The following is a 15,466-nucleotide window of genomic DNA, read 5'->3' on the forward strand; positions in this document are numbered from 1 at the left end:
AACAAGATGAGTTGTAACAGATTTACATCAATTTGTGGCCCTTAAAATTTTCTAAAGGTATAAATTAGCGGTATTTACTACAGGGTACACTGTCATCACCATAGCATTATGTAAAATATTGGCACGCTAATAAACAAACTGACACGTCTGACAATGACAAAAGCCATTTTCGCGCAAATTTATAATGAAAGCAGGTTTTAGAAAAATATATAAATGAACATTTTTGGTTCTTTCATTAGGCTTTAATTTATTTTTCATGATCATATTTCTCTGAATACTCGAATAGTGAAACAGCATTCGAATATTTGTTGCCATCCCTACTTTTTAACCTTTAGTCTGCTGGTGGCAATTGATTCTACCTTTGCAACCAGTGCAGAGCATGATCAGCCTGCACATCAATGCAGTCTGATCATGGTCTGCACTGTTTGCTATTCAGTAAGTAAATTTTCAGTGATCACCCCTTTGAATAATAAGTGGTAATGCCAAAAGTGAATAATGGAACATTCCATTTTAGAAATTTAGGAGGGTAAAGGATAAAGCACTTCTGCTTCTATAACAGAACACATAATGAAACTAGGTGAGCAGGAAAAAAGGCAATCTATTCAAACTAATGACATCTCTGTATCAATAAAAAGATGGAAAGATAATGAGACAATTACCCTAATATGTTATATAGAAACAGTGTTGCACAATTTAACTGATGGATGTAATTATAACATCTCAGTAGAAGTATTATGCTGTTAATTTTGAACATTTGTGTTTTTCTGATATTGTTTTTTAAATCCTATATTTTTACCTTAATTTATTAAACAAACAAAATTTTAAACTCTCTGAAAAAAACAAAACAACATCCTTATTTGCAATTACTATTAATCATTATTTCCTTCTCAAAATGTGTCATTTGTTACTTAAATAGTTGTCGAGTATATAAAAAGAATTGCTTTCAAACAGATTTTATATATTATGGCTTTTAGCACTTTTTGTCTGTACATTGTATGTGATAATCCTACATCTTATGATTTTACCATTTGTAAATTTTCATACTTCTTTTGTTTGTTCATCTACTCTTGTAAGTATCTAAAAGTGACTGAAAGCTGTCACTCAAAATATGACCTATTTCTAAGAGGATAAAAGAAGTCTAAGGAACTTTGTAAAAAAACTTGACTTAGTGAACAACCTTTGTGAAGAACATCTGGATATATTCTCTAAAAATAATATACTTGCAAGTTGGATAAAATTACATAAAATAAGTTGTTACTTTATAACTGTTGGACAGTGTTATATATTGTTATTAAAACTTTGTGTCAGATTTAAAAAATAGAATACAAATAATTCCCCACCAGTGTGTTGTGTTTTATGGTAATCGAATCAAGACTTAGTGACACTTGATCTACAACCTTACCCTGGCGTTGTTATAGAAGGAACAAGGATGAACAATGTCATACTTAATTACACCCAGTTGATTACTGCCTAATAATTAAGTACTTTCTTTTCTAGCCAATTTTGAATTTTATCATTCTCCCTGTACAGTGAATTACTGTCTGTACCAGGAAATTTTGCTAAATGCAATGTGACATTTTAAACAAAAGAGGAACAGTAAAAATACAGTCAAATGTGTTTATCAAAGCACAGTTTGGAAATGCCGGGTTTTTTGTTTGCAAGGGGTCTTTATTCATTGGTTAAAATATACCTCAGATGTTTAACCCTTACACTTCTGAATTTCTAAAATGGACTGGTCCATCATTCAATTTGTGCAGTACCATTCATTATATGAAGGGGTGTCCATTGAAAATTTACTGACTGAATAGCGAACAGTACAGACCATGATTAGCCTGCATGGATGTGCAGGTAGATCTTGGTCTGCATTGGTCGCAAAGGCAGAATCACTGTCTTGCTGACAGAATGCTAAAGGATAAATCAGAAAGGAGACTACAATCAAGATTCAGGGAAGGTGTGTTGGGGAGGCTGCCAATGCTCACCAGATTCAGGGAAGGTGGGGCAGGGAGGCTGCCAAGGCCAACCAGATTCAGAGAAGGTGGGGTGGTGAGGCTGCCAAGGTCAACCAGATTCAGGGAAGGTGTGTTGGGGAGGCTGCGAATGCTCACCAGATTCAGGGAAAGTGGGATAGGGAGGCTGTCAAGGCTCATCAGATTCAATGAAGGTATAGTGGGGAGGCTGCCAAGGCTCATTAGGTTCAAGAGTGGGGGCAAGGATCACCAGGTTCATGAAGCGTTTTTCATCACAAATTTGACTGTAACCTACTAATAAGGGAATTGTTTCTCTTTTGAGACTCAAAGGTTATTAAACCACCTAATTGAATAGAAGATAAGGCCAGCTATTAGAACTTACACCATCTACTGTAAGATAATGTGATAACAATAATAGGTCTAAAACAGTCTTACCCAGTTAGGCTAAAAGATGTTAACATATCATCCCACGTAAAGACACTAGAATGTACTCTTGCCAAACCACCTACATACATTTCTTTAGGCACATTAAAATTATGAGCCAATATTTCAAATTGTGTTATTTTTGATGACAACTAGGGGATATGTTCTCTATGTGACATTTACATTAGCTGACAACTCTCTCTTCCTAGGATTATTTTACGGTTATGATATTACATTTTCTTACAAGGTTCAATAATTTGAAAAGATGATGTCTAGCACTGTTTTATTCTGCAATAAGAAATGGCAGACACACACATACCTGTAAGTAAACATTATGAGCCATTTGACATACAATTTATTTCTACTCCAATCAAGTTAGTTCAGAATACCTTTTATCATCATGTTAAAATAAATATGTTAGAATGAAACTAAACAAGGCATTATTGTGGTTTATTATGTGATTTACCATGGTCTATCATTCAGCTACCTGGATATTTGATCATTTGGTTCAATTTCTGTGCATCATAACTTTGGTAAATCAGTCTCTTATACAGCCAACACTGATGTGGACACAACTGCTCAGCCATGCACCTAACAACTAATGGCCAGTTGGGGTTATTTTTATCTGATAATTTATATCATTTTTAATACTGGACAAAATTTCTTTTATCACAAAACTTGATCAATAAAACTACTTGATAAATGTCCATAATAGAAAAAGCAATTTGGTACAAATACCTCATGAATCAATATCAGGAAACAATCTCTCCTCTTGTCTTAATTAATAAAACAGTTAAAGCAATATAGTTGTCAACATTTTCCTCCTTGTAAGATCTGATGTTTAATTAAGATAAAATCTCCGGTCTTAATAACACACCTAGGTTGGACATAATTGTTTTGTTGATATGGATGTACAGTCCTCATATTTGTGATGACGTATACAGCTTTAAGAGTAGAAGATTAATTCTTTAAGTCCTAGGAGAACAGCTTAATAATGCCACTTTAACAAAACAAAGACACCACACAGGTGGATGTGACAAAGTGATTCCAATATTCCTCTTCTCCCCAAAATGTTTCTGTTGTGCTTATATTTTGAAAACCGAGAAGATTTAAAATCATTAATATTCATGGGAGATGAAAATCATTAATATTCATGAGGGATTAATTTGCATGGATTTTGTTTGCATTAAAACACCAAATAAGATCAAAACAAACAAATAAAATCCCACATAATTAATCTTCCAACAGTTGAAATCAACAATGTATATCCCCTTGAAAACAATGTTTATCACCAAAATCCTAAAATTTCATGCCAATAAAATTAACCTTTACCCTGCTAAATTTCTAAAATGGACTGGTCTATCATTCAATTAGGGCAGTACCATTTTTTATTCATTGAAAATTTACTGACTGAAGAATGAACAGTGTAGACTATGATCAGCCTGCACGGATGGTCGCAAAGGCAGAATCACTTGCTGGCAGCAGGGAAGAGGTTAAATAATATCATGGAAGCCTTTCAAATATTGTAAACATTAGTTTTGCTTGTTAAAGATAAGGACTATGTCACATAGGATTTCAATATAAATTCTGCAGTGAAAAATCTGTCAAGTTACTATTATCCAAAAAATAGGAAACAAGAGCTGCCTCCATAGGATGACACATGCCCCCGATGGCACTTTGAATGAATAGTTATGGCCTATGTTAGAGTTTAGGACCTTTGACCTCTGGAGCTGGGTCTTGCGCGCGACACATCGTCTTACTGTGTCACACATTCATGCATAGTTATTTTAAAATCCATGCATGAATGACAAAGATATGAACTGGACATGCCCATCAATGCACTATCATGAAAAATGACCTTTAATGTCTAAGTGTGACCTTGACCTTTGAGCTACGGACCTGGGTCTTGCGTGTGACACGTCGTCTTACTGTGGTACATATTCATGCCAAGTTATTTGAAAATCCATCCAACGATGACAAAGATATGGACCGGACACGCCCATCAATGCACTATCCTTTAACGTCTAAGTGTGACCTTGACCTTTGAGTTACGGACCTGGGTCTTGCGCGTGACATGTCGTCTTACTGTGGTACACATTCACGCCAAGTTATTTGAAAATTCATCCATCGATGACAAAGATATGGACCGGACACGCCCATCAATGCACCATCCTTTAATGTCCAAGTATGACCTTGACCTTTGAGCTACGGACCTGGGTCTTGCGCGCGACACGTCATCTAACTGTGGTACACATTCATGCCAAGTTATTTGAAAATCCATCCATCGATGACAAAGATATGGACCGGACACGAAAATTGCGGACAGACTGACAGACTGACAGACCGACAGACGGTTCAAAAACTATATGCCTCCCTTCGGGGGCATAAAAAGTCGGAAAGAAATGCATCAATAACTAGAAGAAAAGTAGGAAAAATAAGAACTAATTATTAGACTTTACATGTCCTTGTGTTTTGTCATTTCTGAACAAAACCTGCTAAAGATAACAGACCTAACTGAAAACTGACTATTTCAACAAGGAGAAAGCCATGTGCCTGAAAGATTCACATGGATACCAGGCTAAACCTTCACACGGATATTGCTGATTGTTATCGCCCATCCATTACCTTAATAAAAGAAACATATTAAAACAAGAGCACCGCCTTGCGGGTGCTGACGCTCATCTGATTTTTTTTTGTGTAATAGAAATATTGTCCTACCCATGATTTTCAAAGTCTAAAAAGGGGCATCATTCTTGCAAAAAGCAGGATAGAGTTATGTTTCTTGATGTTCAGTGTCCACATATGATGGTGAAAAACTGTTGCAAGTTTTAAAGCAATAGGTTTGATAGTTTATGAGAAAAGTGGACTTAAACATAATACTCAAGCAAGAAAATGATTTTCTAAGTCCAAAAGGGGCAATAATTATTGCAAAAAGCAGGATGGAGTTATGTTGCTTGCTGTACAGGGTCAGCTTATGATGGTGAACAAGTGTTGCAAGTTTCAAAGCAATAGCTTTGATAGTTTAAGAGAAAAAGTTGACCTAAACATAAAACTTAACCAAGAAATCTGATATTTTCTAAGTCCAAAAGGGGCCATAAATCTTGCAAAAAGCAGGATGGAGTTATGTTTCTTGCTGTACAGGGTCAACTTATGATGGTGAACAAGTGTTGCAAGTTTTAAAGCAATAGCTTTGACAGTTTAGGAGAAAAGCTGACCTAAACATAAAACTTAACCAAGAAAACTGATTTTCTAAGTCCAAAAGGGGCAATAATTCTTGCAAAAAGCAAGATGGAATTATGTTTCTTGATGTACAGGGTCTGCTTATGATGGTGAACAAGTATTCCAAGTTTCAAAGCAATAGCTTTGATAGTTTAGGAGAAAAGTTGACCTAAACATAAAACTTAACCAAGAAATTTGATATTTTCTAAGTACAAAAGGGGCCATAAATCTTGCAAAAATCAAGATGGAGTTATGTTTCTTGCTATACAGGGTCAGCTTATGATGGTGAACAAGTATTCCAAGTTTCAAAGCAATAGCTTTGATAGTTTAGGAGAAAAGCTGACCTAAACATAAAACTTAACCAGGCAACGCCGACGCCGACGCCGACACCGACGCCGACGCCGACAACCGCTCAAGTGATGACAATAACTCATCATTTTTTTTCAAAAAATCAGATGAGCTAAAAAATTATTATCATGATATAGTACAGAATGTAATGGGCAACTTTTTACCACCACTATCTGAACATTACACATAGTTTCAAAACTTCACCTAGATAATGAACATTCAAGGTATAGATTTAATATCTTATCAATGTCTCATCCATAAGGATACAGATAAAAAAACAATGTCACATAAAACATACAAAATGCTTTACAGCCATTCATTTAAAGAATTACAGGAGCCTATGGTCACATCTTCCAATATCGCATACAGCTATTATCATTACACAAAATGTACTTCATATGCTATGTTCTAGGTTAAAGTAATAAGACGCATTAATTTTGTCAAAGTTTTTTCTTATGTGACTTTAAATATTAACTAGAACTAGATGTGTGCCCCCACTCCTGCTACTGTACATGATTTCATGAGTCTAGGTGTAATATTTTTTAAGATGTATGCAACACAAACTTATAAGCACTTTATGTATATTTTTAACTAAGTAACTCTTACTTAGCTGAGTGAAATCCGATCCTCTAATATTTTATGACTCTAGGTCAAGTACATAAAATTTTGGAATATTATGCATATTTGTGACTATGTCAAGGGCCACAACTCTGGTCTGGCTGTGAGGGATCCCAAATAAAACCTCTTGTACTGAATAACCTGTGAGGTTTGATGACTCTGGGTCAAATACTTATTGTAAGTCCCATCCTAATTTTTTTTTATTTTTCTTTTTTGGGGTGGGGGGGGGGGGGGTGGGGGGGGGGGAAGGGCACAAATCGCAACACCTCTACCTAATAATATACTTATTTCAAAATGTGCTTTTCATCCTAATCTCCTGTAATTTAAGTGATTTTTTCGTCAGTTCCATTTCACACATTGAAGAGACTGTTTGTAAGAAAAACTGCTTTTTGTGGTTTGTCACAAATTTGGAGTTACTGATCCTTATTTTGCATTAGTGTTTTGAATTTATGTGTCACTTTTTTTTGGTGAAATGTAGCAAAATACAAAACCATCAACATTCGGAAAAAATATTTCACTGTCTACCAAATAACATGTGTGATTCTCAATTACAGTTCAAAGCCCTTAGTCAAGAAAGTAGAACACAATCTTTATCAGACAGATGAAGAAAACAAAACAACTAGGAAGGTTAATAGCCAAAGTATCATCGCTAATGCAGTGAAAACTGTTAACTTAAGCAGTCTTTGAATTCAGCTGTTATCTAAACTGTTTCCTGAAATATCGATCTAGAAGGTCCTGGCTTCCTTGCCTGACCTACTTTTTGACCCCAGATGACCCTGTTTTGAACTTGACGTATATTTCAGTAAGGAACAAACTGTAGGATGACAGCAATGCTCAAATATTCAAAAGTTTTGTTAATAAAAAAGAATTAAATGAATGAAAACAAAAGTAAAGCAAGAACTGTTACAGCTGGTTAAAATGTTATAAATAAAAGAGCTGCGCCATGAGAAAACCAACATAGTATGTTTGGAACCAGCATGGATCCAGACCAGCCTGCACATCTGCGCAGTCTGGTCAGGATCCATGCTGTTCACTTTCAAAGTCTATTGCAATTAGAGAAACCGTTAGCGAACAGCATGGATCCTGACCGGACTGGGCGGATGCGCAGGCTGGTCTGGATCCATGCTGGTCGCAAACCCACTATGTTGGTTTTCTCATGACACGGCTCATTAATGACTAACATTCTTATGTAGGAGTTCCCTGCACAGGTATCAACAGTGATTATAAATAAACATATAAACATCAAACCAAAATCTGAGAAAGCAGTAAATGTTGTTTGCCTTCACAATATCTTTCTATAAATGGCAACATCCAAGAATATTTCCAAATGAGAAATTACATTAAGTTTGAAGCAGCATCATATTCTGTAATAAGCAATCTTTTGATGTCCTTTGCACCATAAATCATTTTACAATTATCTTAAACTTATGATGTTATTTCTGATCTTTAACAGTCGCATATTTTTTGTATATACATGTACATCAAAATACTACACACATCTCAAGTTTATAATCAAATCTGGCTATCTTGAATTGCAAGGGATTGAGTATTTTACTTCAAGATAACTGAAATGTGACTTAAAATGATATTTTTCGCAAGACAGGACTTAAAAATGTCTTAGAGATAGCTGTAATTTTAAGAAAAATAGTGTGAGATATCAAGTTTCAACTGCATTGATCAAGAAAAACAACATCTATCATATAAAAAAAGTATGAAAACATCAGTCAAAGACATAGAACTATTCTACCCATTAAATTACTAATTGTTATAACTAAATGATGCCTTTTTTTAGAACAAGAGGACCATGATGGTCCTGAATCGCTCACCTCTTCCCACATGACCCAGTTTTGAGTATGACGTCGTTTTTTTCTATTATTTGACATAGTGGCCTAGTTTTTGAGCTCATGTGACCCAGTTTTGAACTTGACCTAGATATTATCAAGATAAAATTTCTGACCAATTTTCATGAAGATCCATTGAAAAATATGGTCTCTAGAGAGGTCACAAGGTTTTTCTATTATTTGACCTATTGACCTAGTTTTCGAAGGTACGTGACCCTGTTTTGAACTTTACCTAGATATCATCAAGGTGAACATTCTCACTAATTTTCATGAAGATCTCATTAAAAATATGGCCTCTAGAGAGGTCACAAGGTTTTTCTATTTTTATACCTACTGGCCTAGTTTTTGATCGCACGTGACCCAGTTTCGAAACTGACCTAGAAATCATCAGGGTGAACATTCAGATTAATTTTCATGAAGATCCATTGAAAAATATGGCCTCTAGAGAGGTCAAAAGATTTTAATAATTTTAGACCTACTGACCTAGTTTTTGACCGCAGTTGACCCAGTTTCAAACTTGACCTAGATATCATAAAGATGAACATTCAGACCAACTTTCATACAGATCCCATGAAAAGTATGGCCTCTAGAGAGGTCACATGTTTTTTTTATTATTTGACCTACTGACCTAGTTTTTTAAGGCACGTGACCCAGTTTCAAACTTGATCTTGATAAAATCAAGGTGAACATTCAGATCAATTTTCATGAAGATCCATTCAAGGGTATGGCCTCTAGAGAGGTCACAAGGTTTTTCTATTTCAAGACCTACTGACCTAGTTTTTGACCCAGTTTCAAACTTGACCTATGTATCATCAAGATAAACATTCAGACCAAATTTCATAAAGATCCCATGAAAAATATGGCCTCTAGAGAGATCACAATGTTTTTTCATTATTTCACCTACTGACCTACTTTTGCGGGCACGTGACCCACTTTCGAACCTGACCTAGAAATCATCAAGATGAACATTCTGACCAATTTTTATGGAGATCCATTCACAAGTATGGCCTCTAGAGAGGTCACAAGGTTTCTCTATTTTTAGACTTACTGACCTAGTTTTTGACTGCACATGACCCTGTTTCAAACTTCACATAGATATCATCAAGATGAACATTCAGACCAACTTTCATACAGTTCCCATAAAAAATATGGCCTTTAGAGAGGTCACAAGGTTTTTCTATTATTTGACCTACTGACCTAGTTTTTGAAGGCACGTGACCCACTTTCGAACTTGATCTAGATATCATCAAGATGAACATTCAGACCAACTTTCATACAGATCCCATGAAAAATATGGCCTCTAGAGATGTCACAAGGTTTTTCTATTATTTGACCTATTGACCTAGTTTTTGATGGCATGTGACCTACTTTCAAACTTGACCTAGATATCATCAAGATGAACATGCAGACCAACCTTCATACAGATCCCATGAAAAATATGGCCTTAGAGAGGTCACAAGGTTTTTCTATTATTTGACCTACTGACCTAGTTTTTGACGGCACATGACCCACTTTCAAATTTGACCTAGATATCATCAAGGTGAACATTCTGACCAATTTTCATGAAGATCTTGTGAAATATATGGCCTCTAGAGAGGTCACAAAGTTTTTCTATTTTTAGACCTACTGACCTAGTTTTTGAAGGCACTTGACCCAGTTTCAAACCTGACCTAGATATTATCAAGATGAACATTCTGACCAATTTTCATGAAGATCTGGTGAAATATGTGGCCTCTAAAGAGGTCACAAGGTTTTTCTATTTTTAGACCTACTGACCTAGTTTTTGAGGGCACGTGACCCAGTTTCAAACTTGACCTAGATATCATCAAGATGAACATTCTGATCAACTTTCATAAAGATCCCACAAAAAATGTGACCTCTAGAGTGGTCACAAGCAAAAGTTTATGGACGGAGGCACGGACTGACGGACGGACGACGGACGCCACGCGATCACAAACGCTCACCTTGTCACTTTGTGACAGGTGAGCTAAAAACACGTCTCCCCCAAAGCATAGTAGTATTAGTCAAGAAGTCAATAGACGGCAGGAGGGGCCTCCTTGGCCGCGTGGTTAAGGTCGCTGACTTCAAAGCACTTGCCCCTCATCGATGTGGGTTCGCGCCTCACTTGGGGCGTTGAATTCTTCATGTGAGGAAGCCATCCAGCTGGCTTGCGGAAGGTCGGTGGTTCTACCCAGGTGCCCGCTCGTGATGAAATAATGCACAGAGGGGCACCTTGGGTCTTCCTCCACCATTAAAGCTGGAAAGTCGCCATATGACCTATCATGTGTCGGTGCAACGTTAAATAAAAAAAACAAATAGACGGCAAGAGCGGAAGTCAAAGAGACGCTGATGGTTGGCTTAGTGACTGAAATGCAACAGGGATCATCTACTCAGCATATCCAATCATCCCATGAAGTTTGAACATTCTGGGTCAAGTGGTTCTCAAGTTATGGATCAGAAACGGTTTTCCATTTACATTTAGTAAATCCTTGTACAAAACGATAACACAGTATGTTAAAAATTCTCCAATAACTATACTGAATCACTCGCTTCAAGTTATTGTTAAAGGAATGAATGTCATATTTTTTTGTTTTACACACTTAGGCCGTTATCGTAGATATGTGTACGGAGGTTTCGGGTTTTACAAGTGTGTAAAACAAAACAAGAGGGTCATGATGACCCTGAATCACTCACCTGAGTAATATGAGCTACATGTTTCAAATGTCAAACTGATGATTTTTAGAATTTTTTTTTGAGGATTTTCCAATGTACAATCAAGTAACCCCTGGGGTGGGGCCAATTTCACCCCAGGGGTCATGATTTGAACAAAGTTTGTAGAAGTCTACTAGGCAATATTACATATCAAATATCAAAGATCTAGGCCTTCTGGTTTATTTTAAGCAAATTTATAAAGATTTTTCAATGTACAATCAAGTAACCCCTGGGCTGGGTCAATTTGACTCTGGGGGGAGGGGGGGGGTCAAGATTTGAACAAATTTTGTAGAGGTCCACTAGGCAATGCAACATGTCAAATATCTAAGCTCTAGGCCTTCTGGTTTATTTTTAATAAATTTTGAAGTTTTTTCTATGTACAATCAAGTAACCCCATGGGATTTGACCCCTGGGTCATGATTTGAACAAAGTTTGTAGAAGTCTACTAGGCAATGCTATATGTCAAATATCTAAGATCTAGGCCTTCTGGTTTATTTTCAGAATCTTTTTTAAGATTTTCCTATGTAAAATCAAGTGACCCCTTGGGCAGGGTCAATTTTGACCCCGGGGGACATGATTTGAACAAATTTTGTAGAGGTCCACTAGGCAATGCTACAAGTGAAATATCTAAACTCTAGGCCTTTTGGTTTATTTTTAGAAATTTTTTGAAGATTTTCCTTTGTAAAATCAAGTGACCCCTGGATAGGGGTCAATTTTGACCCCAGTGTCATGATTTGAACAAATGTTGTTGAGGTCCACTAGGCAATGCTACATGTGAAATATCTAAACTCTAGGCTGTCTGGTTTATTTTTAGAAAAATTTTGAAGATTTTCCTATGTAAAATCAAGATACCCCTGGGGCTGGGTCAATTTTGACCCCTGGGTCATGATTTGAATAATTTGAAGAGAGGTCCACTAGGCAATGCTACATGTCAAATATCTAAGCTCTAGGCTTCTGGTTTTTGAGAAGAAGATTTTTTAAGATTTTCCTATGTAAAATCAAGTGACCCCTGGGGCGGGGTCAATTTTGACCCCAGGGGTCATGATTTGAACAAATTTTATAGAGGTCCACTAGGCAATGCTATATGTGAAATATCTAAGCTCTAGGCCTTCTGGTTTATTTTTAGAAAATTTTTGAAGATTTTCCTATGTAAAATCAAGTGACCCCTGGGGTGGGGTCAATTTTGAACCCAGGGTCATGATTTGAACAAATTTGGTAGAGGTCCACTAGGCAGTGCTGCACAACAAATATCTCAGCTCTAGGGCTTCTGATTTTTGAGAAGAAGATTTTTGAAGATTTTCCTATGTAAAATCAAGTGACCCCTGGGGTGGGGTCAATTTTGACCCTGGGGTCATGATTTGAATAAATTTGGTAGAGGTCCATTAGGCAATGCTTCACACCAAATATCTAAGCTCTAGGGCTTCTGGTATTTGAGAAGGAGATTTTTTAAGTTTTTCCTTTCGGTTGCCATGGCAACCAGAGATCTGCATGGAATTCAATTCTTTGAACAATTTTGAAAGGGGGCCACCCAAAGATTATTCCTTTGAAGTTTGATGTAATTCTGCCCAGTGGTTTTCAAGAAGAAGATTTTTTTACAAACTGTTGACGCACGACGGACAACGCACGACGGACATCAAGCGGTCACAATAGCTCACCTTGTCACTTCATGACAGGTGAGTTAAAAATACGACATTTATTACTTTTGTTTCTTTTTATATGTAAATCTACAAATTATTTCAAATCTCTGTACTGGCAGTATAAATAAAACGTGAAAAAAGTAGTCCAACATCGGGAGCAGCACAAAAGTTATCCGAATAAATTTGTTTTACACACTTGTAAAAAAATTCTTTTAGCCAATCAAAATGAAGGAAACGGTCCAAAAAAGAAACAAACATGTTTAAAATATTTAAGTTTGCTTTTACAGGTGCAGTTGAACATATATGCGAACTTCTGTGATTAGCTGCCGATGTTCTGAATTTTGACCTCAAACATTTATTTTTGAGATGAAAAAGATATTTTCATACTAAGTATGAATCCCAACCTGTCCATTACTGAAATTCTGGCACTCTCCTTTAACTAGTATCTTACCTTCTTGTTTATAACAAAGAGACCGTCAGATCGAAGTTCTCTCACTACAGCCGACAGTAAAGCATCAGGATATTGACTCAGCAGCTTGAACATCTCGTGCGTTCTTCCTTGCTTATCTTGCAGTAATACAGCACTCTTAAACAAGAATAAATGATGAACTGCATATTAACTTTACAAGTGAGGGAAGACCCCAGGTGATCTAAGTGGCTAAGTGGTGTACTAGCTGGTGTTAAACAAAGCTAGCATTATATTAACTAACGGTATTAACTAACGGTTTTGAACAAAGCTAGCATTATATTAACTAACGTTGTTGAACAAAGCTAGCATTATATTACCTAACGGTGTTGAACAAAGTTAGCATTATATTACCTAATGGTGTTGAACAAAGCTAGCATTATAACGGTGTTGAACAAAGCTAGCATTATATTAACTAACGGTGTTGAACAAAGCTAGCATTATATTACCTAACGGTGTTGAACAAAGCTGGCATTATATTATCTAATGGTGTTGAACAAAGCTGGCATTATATTAACTAACGGTGTTGAGCAAAGCTCGCATTATATTACCTAACGGTGTTGAGCAAAGCTGGCATTATATTAACTAACGGTGTTGAGCAAAGCTGGCATTATATTACCTAACGGTGTTGAGCAAAGCTGGCATTATATTAACTGTGTTGAGCAAAGCTGGCATTATATTAACTAACAGTGTTGAACAAAGCTAGCATTAAATTAACTAACAGTGTTGAACAAAGCTAGCATTATATTAACTAACGTTGTTGAACAAAGCTGGCATTATATTAACTAACGTTGTTGAACAAAGCTAGCATTATATTAACTAACAGTGTTGAACAAAGTTAGCATTATATTACCTAACGGTGTTGAACAAAGCTTGCACTATATTAACTAACGGTGTTGAACAAAGCTAGCATTACATTAACTAACGGTGTAATGATACGCTAGTCTCACAATACAATACTTATCCGGATACAAATGCAATGATATGGTGCATACTGCAATACAAATTGAGTGCCATAAGCAAGCATTCATGAGATAAAATGAAAAAAAATCAATGTTCCTACACTTGGAAAGTACTTGAAATTTTGCTTTAAAGTTAAAGAAACTGTTATAAAGTGATACATTTGTTTAGTTACTATCTTTAACACTGATTGTATGAAAGTTTTCATTCAATGTCTCTACTTGTTGCAGTATTGTTTCTTTATGTAGGCCTATGATACGTTATGCGTATCGCCGGACTAATGTATTGTGATACTGGAATTTCGATATAATTGAGCCATGCCATGAGAAAACCAACATAGTGGCTTTGCGACAAGCATGGATCCAGACCAGCCTGTGCATCAGCACAGTCTGGTCAGAATACATGCTGTTTGCTAACAGCATCTCTAATTCCAATAGGCTTTGAAAGTGAACAGCATGGATCCTGACCAGACTGTGCGGATGTGCAGGCTGGTCTGGATCCATGGTGATTGCAAAGCCACTATGTTGGTTTTCTCATGGCATGGCTCAATTATCGTTTCACCCTCAATTTTAACAACACATTGAGCAGCTAGACTGAAAGAAGCAACCTGAACTACCATGTCCCTAAGTCACATTTAATGTACATATTTACATTTTGACCCTGTATCTGCAAAATGAGAGTACATAAAAGCTATATCCCACTTCCACTGATACAGTATAATATCTCTTCAATCATTATTACTGCGGAAAAAACCCAACTCAGACATACTTTTAAAGACTAATAGTTACTACAAGAAATCTGACAGCACAATTTGAAATTCAGACAGAAAAAAAATATATCAAAATGTCTTAACATGTTGTAAACTAAAAGCCAGTGATTACAATCTGAACTCTGATGTTCAATATCGTTAGCACAGTTATATCATCTTGTCATGCTGAACTCCCTAAAGTTTTGTGTGACATATTTTAAATCTGTCACATTACTGTCATTTATTTGGGTAAGTAAGAATATAATCTTACATGTAAAATGTTTCTGAGAACATCTTGACAAATGTCAGCTTTGCTTTTCACGTCAGAATACACTTTACGAGGTTGCAATTTTCCGATGTACTGTATGGTGTAATTCTGTCTTAGATCATCCAAGTTATCTGGCAGAGAGCATTTCTGTAAATCCAACGACCTGTAATAATATTGAAAAGTCATAATAAAATTGTCAAATTCAAACTATTCTAGGAGTAAACAAAATAGAATGAACTTTTCCACAAACTAATCATAA

At 36.2% G+C, this 15,466-nt stretch overlaps 1 protein-coding gene across 1 annotated transcript in view; it reads right to left on the reverse strand.

Annotated features, from left to right (window-relative positions):
* The window catches only part of LOC128547945 (uncharacterized), a 322,495-nt gene that overhangs the window by 273,696 nt on the left and 33,333 nt on the right, over positions 1-15,466 (reverse strand). Inside the window, exons 6-7 of the mRNA XM_053521894.1 lie at positions 15,211-15,370; positions 13,217-13,351 (exon numbers count right to left, since the gene is read on the reverse strand). Of these exons, the coding sequence (XP_053377869.1) occupies positions 13,217-13,351; positions 15,211-15,370 (295 nt within the window). The remainder of the gene's footprint in view (positions 1-13,216; positions 13,352-15,210; positions 15,371-15,466) is intronic.

Source organism: Mercenaria mercenaria, chromosome 13 (assembly GCF_021730395.1).
Source record: "Mercenaria mercenaria strain notata chromosome 13, MADL_Memer_1, whole genome shotgun sequence".
NCBI lineage: Eukaryota > Metazoa > Mollusca > Bivalvia > Venerida > Veneridae > Mercenaria > Mercenaria mercenaria.